The 21,295-nt window shown below is 46.5% G+C and overlaps 1 protein-coding gene across 2 annotated transcripts in view; it reads left to right on the forward strand.

The window, feature by feature from the left end:
• The first annotated feature begins 1,177 nt into the window (after positions 1-1,177).
• The window catches only part of WNT3A (Wnt family member 3A), an 84,898-nt gene continuing 64,780 nt past the window's right edge, over positions 1,178-21,295 (forward strand). The window contains exon 1 of one of the 2 annotated variants that reach the window (XM_079300516.1): positions 1,178-1,431. In XM_079300516.1, coding sequence (XP_079156642.1) covers positions 1,361-1,431 — 71 coding nt within the window. In that variant the 5' untranslated portion in view covers positions 1,178-1,360. Of the gene's footprint in view, positions 1,432-2,392; positions 2,501-21,295 lie in introns of those variants that run through there. The other variant, XM_079300517.1, reaches the window with a different exon arrangement.

The raw sequence follows: 21,295 nt of genomic DNA on the forward strand, positions 1-21,295 counted from the left end.
GCCAGCTTTCACCAATATGTTCCAGAGGAGCAGCAAATCCCACCACGGACCAGGAATCCAGCAGCTACATCTTTATAATAATATTAATAATGATTCCCCCCTCTTCTCCTTTTTGTTTTTTTTTTTTTCCTCCTTTCTATCCTATGGGGAAAAAAAAAAAAATCCGAATTTTTTGGGAGCGCAGAAATCACCCCCCACCACCGGCACTGAAAAGAGAGAAATTGGGACAATATGTAGAGAGAGAAATTAAAAAAGAGCTCAATTACTGGTGCCCTGTGGGGTGGATCTGGTGGATGAAGTCGTTTGCAGCAGCTCCTTCCCAATGTCCGGGGCTGGGATTCCTGGAAATTGGGATGATCTGAAGGAGCCTTTGGGAGATTTGCATGGAAGAAGTCGATTTTTTAGCAGATGTCTTCAGTGGAGCTCTTGGATCTGCGGCTGCTGGGACTGGTGGGGAAGGGGGTGCGTGCCTGGGGGGTGCCTGCTTAGAAATCCTTTTTTTTTTGTCATGAAAAAAGGAGGAAAAAAAGCCCCCCCCCCAAAAAGAGACCAACCGAAAGTTTCTAGAAAGTTGGTTCAAATGCATCCCAACCGTGCCCGTGAGGAAATGGGGCTTTGAGAAGAAGACAGAATGGCAAGAAGGAGAAAACTGAGAAAATAATAATTTTTAAAAGAAGAAGAAGAAGAAGAAAAAAACTTTCACATTTTTTTCCTTTTTTTTTTTTTTTTTTTTTTTTTTTTTTCTTTTTTTTTTTTTTTTTTTGCATTTTAGTAGCTTCGACCCAGGGAGTGAAATCCGGGCAGGTTGTTATAGCTACCCAAATCCACAGGGGTCCCCCCTGTCTATTTAAACCCCCTAAATCTTCCTTCCCCTTTTTAAAACTACATTTTATCCCTTGGCTTGTGGGCCAACGTGCCCCCTAATGAGTATTAAAACACTATCTCCTCGCAATTAGCTCATTCCTGACTTCACGCTCCTGATTGACAGAACAAGCCAAAGCATCAGAATTCTCCCTTTGGCAATAAGTGCTGATTGGGTCCTTTTTAAGAGAGCTACTTCAAACTTTTTTTTTTTCTTTTTTTTTTTTTTTTTTTTTTAATATTTGCCTTCAGTGTCTTGGCTGAGAGAAGAGTTTTTTACCTCTCTGAGATTTTTTTTTTCCTTGAGAGTAGTAGAGGAAGCAAGAGAGGATTTACCTGGTCGGGTTGAGTTCACTTCATTTGACTTTTTTTTTTTTTTCTCCTTTTAAATTATTGTTATTATTATTATTATTAAAATAATCATCCTGCCTCAGAAGAAAGGAAGGTTTTTGGCAACTCTGGTTAAAAAAAAAAAAAAAAGAAAGACAACTTTTCATCAATGGCCTCTTTTGGATATTTCCTGTTTCTTTGTGGGTTGAGTCAGGCTCTGTCAAGTTACCCAATCTGGTGGTAAGTTTTATTCTTCTTTTTTTTTTTTTTTTTTTTTTTTTTTCGCTCATTTTCATTTATTTTTCCCCTCCTCTGTTTTCTCTGCAACCCCTACGCTTAAGATGACTTGAAATTCTCCTTTCGTTGCCACTCAGCTAAAGAGGTGGGATTGTTCCAGCGCCAGCAAGTTCTTAGAACCTGCATTTCACCTCTTTTATTTATGCATTCACTTTGTTTATTTTGACTGGGTTATACCTGATCTCTCCTTCTCCTACTGTAAAAGAGAGAGAGCGAGAGGGAGCGATCGGAAAGTTATTTTTTTTTTTTTTTCTGAGTGCTTTGATCCTCTCCTGTGAAGAACAAAAGGCGCTGCCTGAATTAAAGAGATAATGATACAAGTTGACATGAGCATTTCAAGGTGATTTCGAGCTAGTCAGGTGGAAGGAAGGGGGGGAACGGAGGAAAAACTTTTGGGTGATTTTTTTTTTTTTTTTTTTTTTTGCCCCGCTTTCACTTTAAGGAATATTGAGGGGTAAATTAGAAAAAAAATTATAATAAAAATAAGGGAGCGAAAGGGGAAGAAAGAGGAAGGAGGTGCAGGCTGCGGGGATCGGAGCGGGGATGGGATTTGGGGAGATGCTCCCGGCGCGGCTCTTTTTTGGGATGCGGCAATTTTATTTTTTTTGGGGGGGTGGGGAGGGGGGCTCGCGGCTTTTTCCCCCCCTTTTTTCCTCGCTTTGTACCTTTAAGAGCCTTTTCCTCGCTCAGCGCTCCCCCACGAAAAGCAAATGGTGCTGGGCAAGGCATGTAACTGCACGATCTGCTCTAATTACCCCGCGGAGCTAATTGGGCTCGGGGAAGCCCTAGCGCAGGGAGGCTCCGCGGGATGAGCCGGGGGGGGAGCAGCTCCCGAGCACCCCCCTCCCCAAAAAAATAGCCATCATCATCGTCATCATCATCCCCGTGCCGCTAATTAATTTTTTTTTTAATCCGCGCTGCCCCCGCCGCGGGTGCGGGATCCGCGGTCCCCCCCTGTCCGGCGGTGCCGAGGTGAGGGTGGTGAAGGCAGCAGCCTCTCCAACTATTTCAGGTATGTCTGAAAGCAGGGAATTCGTTGGGATGGGAGGAAAAAAAAAAAAAAAAAAAAAAAAAAAAAAAGAAAGAAAAGAAAGAAAGAAAAAAAGCGAAAAAAAAAAAAAAAAAAAAGCAATAAAATGCAAATGTGTTCTTGGGAAGACAGGCAGCGAGAGCACCTGGACGGGAGTCATTAAAAAGCAATCTTTTATTCCCAGCCACCATCTAACTTATAATTAGAAACTCTGCTCGCATTCCTGATTGGAGAAGGGAACGCATTCCTCTAATACCGACATAAATATTCGCTTGTCACCCGGCGAGGGGAGCGCGGTCCGGTCCCCCCTGTCCCTCCCTGTCCCCTCTGTCCCCGGAGCTGCGGGAAAAGGGGGGAAAATCCGGGAAAAAGGAGCTGGGAAGAGGGGCAGGAGGTCCCTTCCCATCAGGTGTGTGCGGGGGCAGCAGCAGCGACACTCCGCGATTTGGGGGTGGCTTTTTCCCCCGTCCTTGCCCGGTGCCGAGCAGCGGTCTCAGACTTTGCTTTCGCAAGGAGAAACCCCCCTCAGGCCATGGAAATGCAAAGGAGGCTTTGCTTGGGGTGGGGGAGTCGCGGGAGAGGCCGGGAGATCTGCACTGGCTGCCGAAATTCCCCCTCATCCCTTCCCCTCCTTATTCACCCCAACTTTTCCCTTTTTTATTCACCCCAACTTTTCCCTTTATTCACCCCAACCTTCCCCTCTTTATTCACCCCAACCTTCCCTTTTTTATTCACCCCAACCTTCCCCTCTTTCTTTATTTACCCCCAAGCCAGATACAAACCCATGGTCACCCCTATGGCTGGGGATGAGGAGCAGCCGTGGGAATTTGGGAATGGGGTCCCCAGGATGCACATCCCAAAAACAGCAGAAAAGTTCCTTTTCTCCCAGTCCATCCTCAAATTTAGCAAATCGTGCTGCTTTATTTGATTTTAATTTAATTTTCTCCTGTAATTTTATTTTGTTGTGTTGTTGTTTGACTTTTGGGGTTTTTTTTGGGGGGAGAGAGAACTTTTTAGAGTTTAGAATTTTTCAGTCTGGTCATGCAGGCAGTGAACATCCCATCCCAACCATCTCTGTTTAAAGCCTCCCCTCTATCAGCTCATGGTGATTTGGTTGTTTTGAGCAGAAAATCTTTCATTTACCACCCCCAAATTGTGCCCCCCTCCCCACTAATGGTTTCTAATTAAAGCATCTTCTCATCCTAAAGCACACAGGGCTGTGAATATTTGCACTTTGAGAAAATCCATGCAAAAAGCAGGGACTAGGAAATTTTCTTTTCCTGCAGGTTTTGGTTAATTGTTGTCCCAAAATTATGGGGAATGTGAATTTATCAAGGGGATCAAGTGTTGCTGTAAGTTCTGTCTGCCTCTCCCTGCTTCTTTTTTGGCTGAGCTGTTAAAAATCTGCTCCCACCATGGCTCAGGGCACCTGTTTAAATCAGACCAAGCAGATTCCCACATTCCTGGGAGCTTTGGGAAAAGTTCAGTGGAGGGAGAGAGAAAGGATCCCTTGGAGCAGAGATGCTCCCACGCTGCATCCCTGATGATGCTGGTGGGGAGGGGAGGCTCTGAGAGTTCCTTAAAACCAGCAAAAAATGAATTTACAGACTGGGATAAAAGAGGCTCTGGAAAGAATGGTGTAAAAATAATCAGAGGAGAGGGGCTGGTTCCCACTGGGGTTGATCAGCCAAGTTTTAGGGATGTGCTGGTGGGGTTTATAGTGCCACAGGAATCCTAAGAGATCTTCTCCAGGAGCAGCAACTTCCACACCCAGGGGCCAGATTAACAGCAAAAATCAGAGAGTTTTCAGGTTTTGCTTCTCTCTTTTTTTTTAATGTTAGTGCTGTTCATTTTTTGTTTAAATATATATATATTATAATAAATGAGAGATTGGAATGAGGGAAGGAAGGCTGAGGGAGTTCCAAAACAAAATTCATGGGTAGGGAGGATTAAATGTAACCTGTTCCCTGTGCTGGGGGTGTTTGGGGAGTCACAGGAGCAGCATGGACAGAGTTTAAACTTTTTCCATCTGACTTGCACTGCCTTGACCACCAACTCCACATGGAATGGGAAAGAAGGCTTTAATTTTATTTATTTTATTTTCTAATCTGTGCTAAGTGGCCTGACTTGGTCTGAACACAGTCAGTGGACAGAAATTATTCAGGAGGGCAAAAAAAAAATTAACACAGAGCTTCCATGATGGGAATGTTAATCTTGTGCAGCCCAGGGTGTTGTTCCTGGGGGAGATGGTCCCAGGAGAGGCTCTCTGGGCTGAACTGGAAGCACAGGGAGACCCTTTGCTGTAGGAAAAACTAACTGGCATCACTTTTGCTGGGTGTGAGGCAGCTTTGGGATGTGTGTGTGTTAATGCTGTGCCTGGAGAGGGATGGGAAGAGGAGCAAGGTCTGTCCCTTCCCCTGTGCTGGGGCTCCTGTGCCCTTGGTGCTCTCACAGCTCCTGTGTCACACCCAGAGAGGGAAGGGATGGGGTCAGCCCCCTGAAAAAGTGGGAAATACCAGAGTGAGCAGCGTTCCTGGAGGTGCCAGGAGAGGAGGGGCTGTGAAGGATGTGGGGATGTGTGTGCAGGTATTTTCCTGCCTGTGGCTCAGCTTTGCTCTCACACCCAGCACTGGCCACAGCAGCTCCATCATTTCCTCACTTCATGCAGGATGCAGCTGCAGGTTCCCCTTTCTGGGGAGCTGGGGAAAGGCATCCAACAGCTCTTTCCATCTGCGTTTTTTGCAATTCAGGGAATGTGATTTTGAGGGAGCCCTGCCAGCCTTGGTGACATCAGCCCAGCAATGCTCAGGTGCAACACCTGAGCCTGGCCCTGCTCTGTGGCCTCTGTGCAGGGATGAGCTCCTGCCTTGTGCTCTCTGCTCTTTTCTGGGATCTGTTCCCTTCAATGTGGGTGGAGCAGCTCCCATTTTAATGTGACTGAGATCCATGGGAACCCAGTCCTTGTCTGTTGCAGAACCAAACTGAGCCCTGGCAGGCTCAGGAAAGCAAAGGCTGCTCTGGCACAGAGAGGGGTGACCATCCCTCCCTAGCCAGGAGGGAGGCAGAGCCCTGGGAGGTCACCTGAGGGACAGTCTGAGCTGGCACCAGGGCTCCTGAAGCAATCTCTAGAGCTCAGAAGTATGAATTGCATCTCCCCACCTCTCTCCTTGATTGGCTGGGGTGAGGTGCTGGAATTCATCTTCATCTCCTCCCCTCCTGCAGCAGGCTGTGCTGAGATGTTCAAATCCAGCAGTGCAGTTGTTCTGCATCCATCCATCCAACCCTCCATCCATCCAACCCTCCATCATCCATCCCTCCATCCATCCCTCCATCCATCCCTCCATCCATCCCTCCCTCTCCCACCCTTGTCCCAAGCCTTGGAATTGTTTGTTTTGTCCCTGTGTCCATATTCCAGCAGTATCTGCCCCAGCCCTGTTTTTCCAGGCAGAGAACAATCCCAGAATGTGGTTTAGGCCAATCCCAGTCTCCAGCTCTCCCCCAGTCTGGGTTTGGCCTGGGTGCTTTGCAGCAGTGGAGTAGAGGGAAAAGGGTCATTGGATTTTTCTGTGTAGATCTAAGTGGTAAAAACCAGTTTTTTTCTGTTCTGTGCAGAGGATGCTGTGTTCAAAGGGGAAGGGAAATCATTTCCCTTCTCCATCTTCTTGGTGGGACTGAAGAAACAAACTCTGATGGTGTTTGTGTTGCTCCTGGCATAGCCCAGTTGTGGTGAGATCACACCAAGAGGTTTTTTTCTCAGCAGGAACTGAAAATTTTGCAAGGTTTTAGCAAGAAGTCCCTGTTTGAAACACGGGGAGGGCTGGGACTCTCCCAGAGAGCCCAGTGTGTGCTAAAGAAAATCCCAAATCCCTCATCTGCTCAGCTTTCAGACTCATTTTATCAAAATGTGTTGTTCTGCTACATATTAATTAATTTTTTCTTTCCATTTTAAGAGGACTTTATTAGATAAATTAACCTAAAAACCAGCAACTTGATATTCAAAGCATTAGCAATAAAAAGCCTTTCCTAACTAAGATAAAGAAAAGTGAATCCTTTTGCTCCCCAGCTGTTTCCAGGTAACCCTGGAGGTGAAACCTGCCCTTTGCAGACATTTGAACACCTCTGAGAATTCTCACTGGAAAAGTTTGGAGCACTTGGAATAGTCTGGGTTGGAAGGAATCTTTTAAATCTCACCTAGTCCTGCAGTGAGGGGTGGGGATTGCATTGCTTTCTGTCAGCCAAAAAACACTTTTTGGCCATTCCTTTTAAAAGATTCAGGTTGGAGGAGTTTGTTTTTTACTGTGGTGCCTCCTAGAATAGAAAGCCAAGGATTGGTGATTGCAGAAGGGGAAATGAAGCTGAGTCCCTCCCAAATCTGCAGGATCCCTTTCCTGCTCCCATCCCTCTTCCTCCCTGCTGCTCCAGTCCCTGCACCAATTCCTGCATTGCTGGTGCCCAGCTTGGGCTCAAAGCAGCAGGAAAAAGGAGATTATTCCACATCAAACCTCATGGGGAACAAACATTTTTCCTTTGTGCAGGAGAATCCCACTGGGAGCAGCACCTGGGCTCTGCCCTTGCTCAAGGTTTTTGGGTTGAAACTCGGGTTTCAAAGGGTTAAATGGGGCTTAATGCCAAGGGCTGGGAGGAATCCTGTGGGCACAGAATGAGGATGCTCTTTTGGGGCAGAACCACTGAGCTGTCCCAGCTGCTCCTGGTCCTGCCAGCCCATCCCACCCAGAGCAGAGGAGCCCCTGTGGGGATGGGAGGAGGATGAGGAAGATCTGGAGGGCACAGCTGGGATGGAGAAGGCTCTGAAGAGTTCTGGTGTGGAAATCCTGGTGATTTCTGCCCAGCCAGGTGGTGGCTGGCACTGGGGTGGAATTAAACCCACTGGAATTTGGGAGAAGCACTGGCCAGGGCACACAGGGCTTGTCCAAGGCTGTCCCCAGCTCTCTCCAAACCCATCTCTGCTTTGCTGTCACCACCCAGAGCCAGGGTAGATCAGTGGGGTTTAACCCTGGAACTGGAGGAGCTTTGCCATGGGCTATCCATCAGGGCTTTGCTGGATCTTGCACTCCTGAAACTTTCCATGCCAACTGTTTCCATCTACCCTGTGCCACTCACGATGTTCTTTCCCCCTGTTGTCTCTTTAAAAGAGGCAGGATTTGTTTCAAATCCTGTTGTTCACAACTTGTAAAAATCCATCAGTTCATAAGTTCACTCCAAATTCCACCAGAACTGCCAAAAAAGCCAAGGGAGGGAGGGAGAGCTGATGCATTAACTGCCTTGCTCTGAGCTCCTAACATAGGGCACAGCTTTTGAGAGCAGCCTGGGAGCCAGGGGAGAGCAGCTCTGCATCACAAAGGTGTTGTTTGTCCCTCTTCCTGGTTTGTCACCTGCATATTCACAGCCCCCTTCCCATCTGGGTGCTGCTGCTGCCCAGAGGGAGCTTTGCATTTGTAGAGACTGGGCCATCAAAGGAGTTCAAGGTGCCTTTGGTCTCCTCCTCAGCACAGCTTCTGTCCTGGTGTCAAACCACTCAGGAACTCTTCTGTGATAATTATTACAGGGATGCTGTTGCTCTTTCCCAAGGTGGATATTCCTTCATGCTCTTGGTGTGAAATTCTTTTCTCCTGCTGCACCTTTGCACTCTCAGGCTTCACCAGCAAAGTCACACCAGAGACTGGGCTGGTTCCCTCCTCACATCCTGACCTTGCAGGGTATTCCAGGGCTCTGGGATGGTCATTTCTCCTCTCCCATGGGATTCTGCAGGCTCAAAGTGTGCTGGAGAAGGCTCAGAGGCATGGCAGACCTTCACATTTCCTGGGCTTCACCACAGGTTTGGGAGCTTTCCTGTTTTTCAGGCCCCATTCCCAGTGCTCCCAGTTCAAAGGTGCCTCCCTGGAATGGCATCCAGCCCACAAATGGAGATGCCAGGGTTCCCATCAGGAGCCCATGCCAGGTCAAGGTGTTTGGGGACACCTGGTCAGCCTCACCTGGCAGGGATTGTGCACTGTCACTGTGACCTGCTCCTCTTTGGCTGGAGACCAGCTGGGACAATCCCAGAGCCCCTCAGCATCACTCCATGTCCTGCAGGAACTGGGCAGAGCCTCAGGTGGAATTCACTTGACCCATCACACATCTGCAATTTCCACATCTCCATCCAAGCCAGGGGCTCTTGGCTCCTTTCTTTGAGGAGAACTGGGCCCTTCCTTCTGCTGCAATTCCTTTCTCAGGATTTTCATGGAGCTGCTGGAATCCTCTGTGCCCACCAACATCATCCAAAACAAAAGTCTTTGCACATTTGCCTCTTTCCTAGTGGTAAAAATCCACATTTCCTGTTGCACACGGGTCAAATCACGTCATGGACTTTTAATCCATCATTCCCCTGTATTTTATCATCTCTTTAGTGCTCTTTGGTGTATTGGAATAGGTGCAGGGACATTCATGACATCCAGGCTGGTACTAAAAACCTCTAGAGCATCCCTGTCCTCTGGAAATTCCTGTTTTGTCCTGTCTCAGCTCTGTAAGACATTGCATCCTGCCTTTAATCCAGAACAGAAGCATCTTCCTCGTGCTCTGAGACACATCCAGAGCCTCCCACCACCCCCCAGTCCCACCCACAAGTCATTACCTCAAGATTGTCATAGAACTTTATCTTAAAACTTTTTAAAGAGAGTTTTGAAGTGGTTTCTCTGTGGCCCTGTCCTGGCAGTTGTCTTGGGGACACAGCCACAGATGTTTCTGCATTTCAGGAGTTCTCCTGACTTTGCTTTGCTTTTTCTAAAAATCAAACCCTTTCCCCTTTTCCCTTTTTTCCCCTTTTCCCTTTTTTCATTTTCCCCTTTTTTCCCCCTTTCCCCTTTTTTTCCCCTTTTCCTTTTTTTCCCCTTTTCCTTTTTTTCCCCTTTTCCCCCTTTTCCCTTTTTCCCCCCCTTTTCCCTTTTTTCCTCCTTTTCCCAGTCCATGCCTCTCAATTTCACTTCCCAGATTTGCATTTCCTCTACATTTCTGCTGGAAGATGCAGTTTCAGCTTTGCACACCCATCTTTGCAGATAAGTCAGCATCACCCAGCAGAATTCCCACCATGGGATGGAGCAGGGAGGGAAGGCAGAGCCCAGCTCTGCTGCAGCTGAGCCTGCCTGACACATCCAAACTGCTCTGGGCTTTCAGAGGGGTGCACCTTGTCTAATAGAGACATTTCCAGAGGGCTGGGAAGCTGCAATGAGGCTCCTTGAACAGTTGCCAAACTTTCCTTTCAGTCTGTCCCTCTGCCCCCACCAGATCAACAATGGAGCCTGTTGCTAGACAGGGTTGTGTGGAATAACAGAAAACAGCTCTAAATCCTCAGCAGGCTGGGAGAAGGGAGAATTCACCTTTTTTTTTTTCTGAGCCTGCTGGAGCTGGGAGGAAACGGGACAGTCTGGACAGGTAGGAGTCCATCCACAACCCAGTGAAGTTCAGGGAAATACCAGTGGGCATCAGATAAGGTTTGCAGAATTTACTGGGAGACCCACAGCTTCTCCAGAGACACAGAAATCTGGTTCATGCTGGTTTTTGGGAGATTTGTGATTGGTTTTTATCCCTCCTGGAGGGACAATCTTCCTGAATATTTTACAGTGAAGCTTCATTAGGAGTTGGTGGTGAGAGATGAGGTACAGCTCATCTGACATCTGTCAGACATTTACTTTGGGATGAGGTGAATCCCATCCCAGTTTCCCAAATCATTGCCTGGTAGAGGATCCTGGATGACTGGGACAAAGATATCTCCCTTTAGACAGGTCAGGGTTGGCTTTGAAACACTCCTAAAAGTTAGGAGCATTTGGACATCTTATCATCCACATAGACATGTGGAGTGCTGAAAGAGGATGTTCACATTGGAGGACCCTTCAATGTGAATTTGTAGTGACCAAAATACCTTTAAAAAACTCTTCATTAAAGTGCTGGTTTTGCTTTCCACAAGTGCAGAAGAATTGAGCAAAAATCTCATATCTCAGGGGGGCATTTGAAGGGAATTCTTGTGAAGTTTCAATTTCTGAACAGCCATGGAGATGAATTTGGTGTGGAATAAGTGGCATTAGTGATCCAGAGCAGGAGATCTGGGTTCCACATTGGTCCCATGGATTTGGGATGGTGAGGAGCCATCCTGAAGAATCCTTCTGTGGATCATAGCATCCCAGAATGGTTTGGATTGGAAGGGACTTTGGAGCCCTCCCACTATCCCAGGTGGTTCATCCTCCCTTTTTATATATTCTATTATTTTCCTACAGCCAAGGATTCAGGAGCTGGGAAGCTCAGCCCAGACTATTCCCTTTCCCAGCCGGCTGGAACAACTTCTGCTGATTTTTTAAATCAGTAGGGAAAGGAGCTGGCTGCCCAATCCCAGCCCTGAGATCTTCTCAGCATTAGCAGGGCTGGGCTTGGGGAAGGGCAGGAGGGAAGTGTGGAGCTACTTTGGCACAATTTGTGCTTTATGCCTCAGACTTATTGATGGCATTGCTGCAGTGTGATCAATTAGCTGATTTTATTGAGCTGCCCCTCGTCAGTGGGTGGCAGTGACTGGCCCATGAATACCCTCAGCTCGTTGTGAGTGTGAGGAGAAGTGGATTAGCTCTGTTGCTTTTTTTGGAGTGCTTATTTCCTCTCACATGCTGCAGAGAGAGCAGCACAGATTTAGCTGTCTAACTCTCAAACACCTTGGCTTAGCTGAGATCCATCCCACTGCAAAATTAGGCATAACCACTTCCACCACCATTATTAAATCCAGAAATCACCTCATCCATCCTCACGTGCTCCAGGCTGGATTAAATCTTCCTAAATCAGAATTCTGAAGAAGCCATGGATAGAAGCAGCCAGTTAACCCTGAGTCATTGCTGACAGGAATATCATCTGCAGAAGGAAGGAGCTCACTGCATCACTGCTTTTTTTCCTAGCAGGATGGCTCATGGATATTAGTGGATTGATTGCAAAACCTCAAAGTCCCTTGCAACAGAGGGCTGAGGGCACGGTGGGTTTTGCCTGGGAGAGAACATGGCCCAGACAGATGGGGCAAACAAGTTGAAAGAGAACAGATAAGGCACATTAGCAGCAGATTGGGGATCAGACAGGGCAATGCTAATTCGGTGGCCACTGAAAGCCTCGGTGAGTTGCCCACAGGCAAGTCTGTGATGCCAGGGAGCAGCCAGTCCATTCGTCCTGCTGACTCAAAGGGGAGTTTCCTGGGCAATGAAAGGGTCAAGCTCAGCCCAGCAGGTGTTTCCAGCACAGCTGTAAACTCTCCTGCTGGCCAAAAGAGTCTCCAAATTCTAACACAGAAACTAATTCAGGGTTTGTATAGACTGGTTTAAATTTACAGCCATGGATACCTCGGTGGTGTCTGCCAGCAGCAGTGAGGGTGGTGGTGGCTCCTGCTGCCCCAGACACTGGGACTCAGAATAAAACGAGGAATTCTGTGCTGCAGACAGGCTCCAGAAATGGGGGAAACCAGGCTCTTGTTGAATTCTGGCGTACAAGGGCCCATTTTGGCAAGCTCTGGTACCAGAAAAACCTTGACTACCTTATGAGCTGCAGATTTTGTGATTAACCAGGGGACCAGGTAATTCAGGAGATAAAGCACATCCTTGGGACATGGGACCTCTGGCCATATTTCCTCTCTGCCCTTCACAAGCCTAAACAAATAGAAGAGAATCAGAAAGGTGGAAAATGAGAGTTTCCTACAGGCTCTGGCAGGGGCAGCTGCCCACATCCCATTCCAAGGGATGGTGTGGGGTCACTGAGCAGAGCCAGGGGGAGAAGCTGGGCCAGACTTACCTTGACTCACTGTTTAAAAAAACAGAAAACAACAATTTTTGGGTGAGGCTAAGAGCCAGGGCAGCTGGATATGTGTGTCAGCATGGCAGGGAGCACGAGTGAGGAGCTGAGGGATGTTCTCTCTGTGCTGGTCACAGCACCCTCCACCTCAGAGCTGCACATCCCATCCCAGGGAGTCACCCCAGCTCCCTGGGCAGTCCAGGAATGAGGGAATGAGGGCTGGCTCTTCCTGGCTGTGACTCACCAGCCCTATCAGAGTCCATGTGGGGAGGAAAGGATCTCTCTGATTTGTCCAGTTGGGAGCCTGGCTCCTGCATGAGCAAGGCTGGGTCAGATGGTTTAATTCCATCATACCCAAATCCTCATGCTCATCCTGCCCTTGCTTCCCATGGACAAGAAATTTGTGTTTCTGCAGAATTCTCTCGTTTTTGGGGTTCTGTGGTGTTTCAGTGCAGAGGCTGATTCAAGAAAAGTGTTTTGCAAAGGCACCATTTGTTGAAAATTCAGTCATTTGGGCTGATTTTTTGTAACCAGTAGTGGAGGCACCTTGGCAGAGACCACCCTCAAAACCAACCATGATTCTGATCCTGAAATCCCTCACCAACTCCTGCTGAGCTTCAAGTTTTCATGGTTCTGCTGACCTTGCTGATAAGATCTGCACAGATTTATTCATGTGCTTGTGCTGTCTGCTCCTCGAATTCCCAGACTGTTTCTGTTACTCTGAATGAGGAAGAGCTGGGTTTATCTTAAATTTCCTTGATCTCAGAGATGCCAGGAGAGGTGCTCAGGGTTTTCTTTGATTCCAGAAGAATACAGTGGCATCAATATAATGGTAGAGTGAGGGAAGTGATGTGAACTCTAAACTGACTAAACTTCAGGTCTCTACACAGGTTTTGCTATTAAATCTGTCTGGGTGTTAAGTTAGGCATGAACTTTGCCTTGGGCATTACTGTGCTGAGTGAGACTTTATTATTAATCTTAGGAAAGAATAGACAGAGACATCTCAGGTGTAATTTGTGTCATTTTCAGCCATGTTAACCCTTTTTTTCCTGTGAAATTCAAACTTTTCCAAGGTGTTTTTATGCAGACCTGGGCAAAGGGACTGATGTCCCAGAGGGGAGCCCAGGCTGGGGGCAAGGAGGGGCTCATGAAGGGCTCTCAGACCCACTGCTGCTCTAATCCATCTCTCAGAACTAGTTTCTGCATGATCCAAGGCTTAAGCAACCCTGATGCCTGTTTGTTCCCATAATGACATTTCAACCTCTTGGCCCCACGAGCTTCATTTGCCAGAGGTTCTGAAAATGTTAAATATCCACCAAATCTCACCAGAAAGGGCAGTTAAATGGGGTAGAAATGTGAGCAGGGTCCTCCCAGGGGCTGAAGGGTGTGAACATGTGTGTGTGAGCATCCATGTACCCTGGACATCCCAAATCCAGACAGAAGAGTCAGTGCTCACCAGTTCATTGCCCACAGAACTCCTGGTTCTGATTTCTGTTTTCTTCTATCAGCATTGGTTTCATAGAAACCCTCTGAGTAAAGAACTTCCCTCTCACATTTCATTTAAATCAAAGGGTTTCTCCTTCCTTTTCTCCTTCCTTTTTCCTTTCCTTTCCTTTCCTTTCCTTTCCTTTCCTTTCCTTTCCTTTCCTTTCCTTTCCTTTCCTTTCCTTTCCTTTCCTTTCCTTTCCTTTCCTTTCCTTTCCTTTCCTTTCCTTTCCTTTCCTTTCCTTCTTCCTTCTTCCTTCTTCCTTCTTCCTTCTTCCTTCTTCCTTCTTCCTTCTTCCTTCTTCCTTCTTCCTTCTTCCTTTCTTCCTTCTTCCTTCTTCCTTCTTCCTTCTTCCTTCTTCCTTCTTCCTTCTTCCTTCTTCCTTCTTCCTTCTTCCTTCTTCCTTCTTCCTTCTTCCTTCTTCCTTCTTCCTTCTTCCTTCTTCCTTCTTCCTTCTTCCTTCTTCCTTCTTCCTTCTTCCTTCTTCCTTCTTCCTTCCCTCTTCTCAATCTGAGCTGTGATTAATGAGAGGAATGGGCCATCCCAGGGTTCTCCCCATAGTTTTGTGTGGCTGAGGAAGGGATGAAGAGAAGAATGAAGGACTCCAGTGCTTTGGTGGTTCCCAGTCACATCTGGGTGTCTCCCAGTTCCCTGCTGGATTGATGCTGGCAGCTCCCAATGATGTGTCCTGGAAAAGTCCAATGAGCCCCTTCTGTGAGGGTTCTTTGAGCAGAAGAAATATTGAAGGCAGGTAGTTAAATACATATCTAATATCTAGTTAAATACATATCTAATATCCAAATACATATCTAATATCTAGTTAAATACATATCTAATATCTAAACACAAATACATATCTAATATCTAGTTAAGTACATATCTAATACATGTGCCTGTGTGTGTGTGTATAGACAGGTAGGTCACACAACCCTCTTCTGAGCTTTGGCTTCTGCTCCAAAGACAGTTGGAAGTCACAGAAAATCTTCCTTTGACTGTGACAAACTTTGGGACAACTTATTTGTCTCGTGTCTCGGACTCTGAGATCCTTCAGGAACCAACAAAATTGCTTCACACCTTGATTCTGGGCCAGGAAAAGCTGCTTTGGAGCAATTCCTTTGTCTCATGGCTTAAGACTCCGAGCTCCTTTAGGTCTTGATCCTTCCAGTTGCTTCACCCTTTGATTCTGGGCCAGCAAAGTGCTGTGTTTGCTTTGTGTTTACCCTTAAATCCCATTTCTGTTCATTTTCTGGGCTTGGGCAGAGGTTTGAGATGAAGCCTGGGAGCAGGGAGAGTTTTCCTGTGCTGGGCTGATCCTCAGCACGTTATTATCCATTATCAGGGACATCCAGTAATAATGTATGGAAATTACAGGCATATCTCAGTCCCATCTCCCCTATCCCAGAGCAGGGCAGAGAAGGAGCCTGGTTAAGGCTTGTACATATCTGACAACGTGCAGCAAAACTTGGCTTGGAGCTTGATGGGGTTTTGGGGCATGCAAAGGCAGAATTGCAGAACTTTGGTGTGTATCCTTCAGAGCTCCCAAAATCCATCCTGACCTGCACCCAGCTCTCAGCTGGGCTGGGTGCTGAGAGCTCTGAGCTCCTGGCTGAATCCCCAGCTTTGGCCAAGCCTCAATCAATGTGAATAATTGATTTGGTGGTTTTGGGAAATGGCAATAATCCATTGGAGAGGGCGTGCTGCTGAGATTTGGGAAATTTGGGGCTCAAACCCCAGCTCTGGATGGAGCAGAGGAGGGTTGTGAAGCTCATTTTCCCCATCCCCTGGGTAGGTGCCATAACCACTGAGCTGCTGACTCGGAGTATAAAGGGGACATTGCGTCCTCCACCTTCACTTTGGGAATGGCACCTTAGGGGCTGGGCACCTGAACAAATTACCAGGAGGTAAGTTAGGGTGTGAACTCATCAGATGCCAGTTTTTCTGTGGTAACTGCCCGTGTGAATGCTCTTTCCCTGCAATAAACACGAGCTGGTTCATATTTACCAGGGGGGAAGAACGTTCACATGGCTGTTCACATGGCTCACACCCTGGTTTGACTCCCAGTAACTTGGGCCTGTGCCTCTAACCTCAGCACCCTTGAAAAGCCATCCCAAAAAGGAAAAAAAAAAAAAAAATCCAACTCCTCTGCTTTACATAAACCACAGTTTTGCCATTTCTCCATTTCAAATTGCAATTATTTCAGCTCATCTTTGGTTTGCCAGGAAGGATTTGCTGAGATTGGCTCCACTGCTCTGTTTTGGCAGGAGCTTGAGGTCCTTGAGGTCCTGGTGGTCAGGATCAGCCAACAAGGGCAGATAATCCCACAGTCACCACTCCAGCTTTTCTTGCCTCATAGTCAGAGACCTTCTGGGCACTGACAGAATATTAATATTGCTGTTTCTCACAGCCAGCACCCAAGCCCTGAAGAGATTTAAACATGTGGAGATATGAAATCAGGCACATAAAACACTCTCCAGCCAGTGGAGAAAGGCTGGTGTGGCTGTGGGATGAGCAGTGCTCCCAGGTTGCCTGGAGGTCACCAGGTGCTTTTCCAAGAGCTTTCCATAGACGTGGGAAATGGTCACAAAGTAATCTGGGGGAAAGACCTCAATTTTATGAAGGAAAGAAGAGTGGTCTGTGAGTCTTTCAGTGCTGCAGAGATAGAAATCTTGCCTAGCAGAACTGTGCATGAGCCCAGAACAGAGCAAGGGAAAATGCCTTTAAAATATTCCAACAGCTGGACTGAATGTTCCAGTCAAATAAAAACACCCACAAAACTAACAACCCAACTTATGGGCTGAGACTTTGTCTCCTGATGATCCCAAGGGCTGACTCAAATTATCTGAGGCATCTCCTTTCAGGTGAGATGGGAAATATCCAACCCATCCTCGAGGAAGCCTTCCCTCAACTCTGCTTTGATAGCAGGGATTTCTCAGAATGTCCCAGCACACCTCCAGCTCCAACACACCAGCAGTGCTGGCTCTGCTCTGCTGGGTGACAGAGCCTTCCCTAAGACACCTCTGGACCAAATTCACTCAGTTTTAGCCATGAAATGCTCAACTATCTGAGCTTGCCATGGTAGAAAGCTCCTTCTGAGGGAGATTCATCCTTCCTGAGATTGGGATCTCTCTAGGGGATGTGATGAATCACTGTCTGGAGTTGTCTATCTCTCTCCATCCACTCTGGAAACAGCCTGAACACCTCCCTTTTAGACAGGTAAAGTTGGGAGGGATGACTGGGTGCCTGAACACCCCACAAATATCATTGATGTGATGCCAGTTGGTGTCTGGGAGGTTTTTATCCCTATTTTAGGAGAGGCTGATGAGAAACCTGAAGTGTTTGTCAGGTCCTTGACCTTCCTTGTTGATTGTGTCTGGAGAAAAGAGCTAAAATACCCAAATCTTCTTATTCTTCTTCAAACTCTTCTGATTTGCACACAGTATTTTTCAATACAATCTTTTCCAGGCAATATTTGCAGAGTTATTGCAGAAAATTCTGGATGTTCTAGTTAATAACAAGGAGTATTTTGGGACTTTTATTTCTGGGCTTAAAGTGATATCTGGCTAATGAAGACCAGAATAAGATTTTTTGCAAGGAAATTACGTTTCATGAAAATTCTGTGCAGGGAACTTACATATATATATTTTTTCTTTTTTTCTGGAGAAGCTGGTTCTGGCCATTCTAGGAAAGGGTTTCCTGACCTCAGATCTGCAAATTCACATTTTTCTTTAGGACTGGAGCATTGTCACCAGCCTGGTATAACCTTTTATGGCTGTGATGGGGACAGCCAAGACCTTGTAGAGAAAACAGAAGCAATTTTTCATTCAGTATTCAGAGGGCAGCTCATGGCTTGTGACTGGCCAAAGGCTTGGCAGAATTTTGGCAGTGCTTTGGAGAAATATGGAGTTGCTGACAGTGTTTGCTAATTACAGAATCACTGAAATAATAGAAACAGAAGGGGGTTAATTGGAAAGAAACTTGAAAATCATTTAATTCCACCCCTGCCATGGCAGGGACAAATTCCATGACCCCAGGTTGCTCCAAGCCCAAAGTCCAGCCTGGCCTTGGACACTTCCAGGGATCCAGGGGCAGCCACAGCTGCTCTGGAAATCTGTGCCAGGGCCTCCCCATCCTCCCAGCCAATAATTTTTTTCCCAATATCTAATCTAAATCTCTTCTGGTTTAGTTTAAAACCAAGCTGAGAGTTGATTTAAAAACCTCTCCCCTTGAACTCACTTTTGGATATTTTGTGTGTCTATGGCTCAGGAGGATGTGATTGACCATGGCAAGTTTTTGTCACCCAAAATCAAACATCTGGTTTATAATTTCCATGTAGAGCCCATTTTTTAGGAATGGGAAATTCAACTCCACCTATTCTAGCCATCTATCTTAGGACAGAGCAAATTGCTCTTCTGTGGCCCTGATGATTCTGTTGCAAGGTTTTGGGTGATATCATTAACTGAATTCCCAACTTTAAGGTGTTCCAGAGAGATTAGATGAACTCCATTGAACATTGGTTTCTGCCAGGAGCACGTGTGAAATTCCAGTCCTGCTGCATCCAGATGGGTTTTTTTTGGTTTTTTTTATCCATACCTATGGAAGTCCTGCAGCCTTGAGAACTTGCTTAAAGCTGGAATGGTGTGAACTGGCACAGCTCCATAGCCTGGAGGATGGGGACAGCAGGTGACAAATGTCACACTAATGATGTTCCAGGGATGGACTCAGTGCCTGAGGAAGCTGCTGCTTGCACTGGGTCACAACCTGAGAACTTTGCTAGTTCCTACACGCCCTCCCAAAATCTAATTGTGCTGCTCCTGACTCCAGGGAACTTGCTAACCATGCTCTGGAAGCTGCAAACCTCCCCAGTGAGAAAACCTCTGTCTGCAGACTGGTTTCATAAGAGCAAGGTGCTTCATTAGGCTGGATGTGTGGAAAAGAGGAGGCAACTGGAAAAGGGGAGAAACATCCCAAATAATTGAGGGATGTCACCACAACTCATGTGGCTTTGCAGAGTGTGGGTCTGGGCTCCAGTGACCTCCAGACATCCATGGCAATTTGGTTTTTAGGATGGTTTTTCCATCCTTACCTTGATTACAACTGAGTTTTTAAGTTAATACAGAGAGTTGACCTCAGTTTTCTCCAGTTGAAACATTCATCTACCTTCCTGTAATTCCACAATGCCTAAACATCCTTCCCTGTTCTTTGCATCACTTTTTCCATAGGATTTCAGAAACTCTTTCCTTTGTTGGTGCAATGCTGTCCATGCCTCATTTAGGAAGTCAGAGGGAGTGCTGGGAGCAGCAAGCTCAGTTCTTTAGCATAAAACAGGCCCATATTTCCCATATTTATTTTTTATAAATCCTGAGAGGTTGATCCATCAGGTAACTGGGGTCCCCTGCAGGCCTGGATGGATAAGGTTTAATTGCCAAATATTCTGTGTACAGTGGGTTTAATACAGGCAGAATTAGTCCTGCTGGACATTTTTCTATCCATACATCCCAGTCTGTGACCTGATCTCATCCCAGGAAATTCCAGCATTAGTGATTGACAGCTTGACCCATTTGAAAGTGGATCTGGGATGTCAGGGTCTGTGGGCTCATGTTTTAGGATTGCAATGAGGATTCCACCACATTTTTCCCCTATTCACCCAAACAAGCTGGGCTGAAATACATTTTTTTGGGAAGAGCTTTGAGCTGAGATCTTGGAGATGGGAGAATCCATCCTTTCTCTTGAGGGATTTGAATCCAGCTGGGGATTCATTGAGTTCAGGTCTACTGATTTCAGTGACCCATCACTGATCCCCATTTTACTTCCAAACTGGAAAAAAAATACTTAATCTAATCCAAGTGTCTGGTTGTAAATTTTTCATTCCAAGAACAGTTGGAGTGGATAATTTCAGGGGTGTCCTGTGGCCCCTCTGGATCACTGGAGGATGAAATGTTCCTGTGTTCTGTCCCAGGCTGGTGAGGTGAGCAGGGCTCTGCTTGTGGTCATAACACCAAAATCACACCTGTCTGGGAGCAGAGATGGGATGGGAGAGGAAAATTTCCATTGTCTGTTTTGAAAGTTGCCTCTTCTGACTATAAATAGGCTGAGTTTGTGACTTAGACCTGACTTAGACCTGACTGAACTATCCTGGTACCTGTGACTTTGGTGCCATTCATTTGTTGTTTCCTACCTCAGAAGCAAAATTCCTACAAACCTACCTAAAAACTGATTTATTTGTGAGAAATAAATGCCTTTTATTGTTTTCTACTCAGCACATCTCTGTTATTAGGAATGCTGGCTGCCCCTGGTGCCCTTTGATACAAGCAACCCTTAATGTTTTAAGCTGTAAAAAGATGAAGGGATTTCAGGGTGTTTTTTACTGTTAGATCTGTACAGAATGGAAGGATTTGGAGCAGTTCTGAAGTCCACCATGCCACATCACCTCCCAGCACAGAAGGGCATTGCTGTGACCTCTCTCCCTCCCCTTAACACAACTTTTAGTCAGTTTTGTACCGCCCGAGGCTTGGGGAGAAATTAGAACCCAGGTCTAAGGCTTTGCCTGCGTGTGGAAATGAGCAAATTAAACTCCTGATCGAGTTTCTGTGGTGCAGCAAGTTACCACACATCAGCTGACCCCTGGTACCTGGCTGTGTGCTCACAGCCTGCAGCCACTCAGCTAATTAGACTCTGCTTAGCCACAATAAAAAAGGGTTAATTTAAATCACATTGGCCAGCACTTGCTGTAGGCTAGGGATTCACATGTGTAGGATTGCTGTGGGTCAACTAGCACTAGGGAGTAATTTGAGCTCAGCTTGCTTGACCATGATGTTGAGCCCTAAGTGGAGGTGGAGATTTGTTGTGAGTGGTGTCTGAGCACAGATTCCTTCAGGACATCTGCAGCAGAGACATCTTGTCCTGTCTCCTCTGTCCATAAGGAGGAGAAATGGGTGATGGTACTGAGACATGATTCTCACCCTAAAGATTTTAAAAAACAAATGGAGTGAGAGCACCTTGAACTGTGCCCTCAGTGGATCTCAGCTCCCATTACACAATTTTTAGATGATGAGGATCTTGTGCCATCCAAGGAGCCTCCACCTTTTAAAAAGCCTCAGTTCTCCCAAAAATCCCACTTGAGACCTGCTGATATCTCAGACACCATGGCCTAAATAAGGAGCACCTTGCAAAGGATGAGTTCCTTTGAGACATTCTGCAGGTTGTTCCATTGCTGCTGTTTGTGAGGAACAGGCAGGAATGTGCTTCCACTCCTGGCTCCTCTGGGATGGTGTGGCATGTAGGTAAATCATTAGTGATTTCTGTAGGTTTTATAGGTGCTCAAGATGACTCAGAGAACTGGGAATTCTCTGCAGGGTGCAATTCCTGCCTTCATGTCAGCCAGAATCATAGAACTGGTCAAGTTCCAAGGTATTGAGTGCACAGGAGATGAATGAGGAGGCTTTGAGCTCAGAAATAATGACCTGAGCACTTATTTTCTCTTTCAA

The sequence above is a fragment of the Erithacus rubecula genome (genome assembly GCF_903797595.1).
Source record: "Erithacus rubecula genome assembly, chromosome: 3".
NCBI classification, from domain to species: domain Eukaryota; kingdom Metazoa; phylum Chordata; class Aves; order Passeriformes; family Muscicapidae; genus Erithacus; species Erithacus rubecula.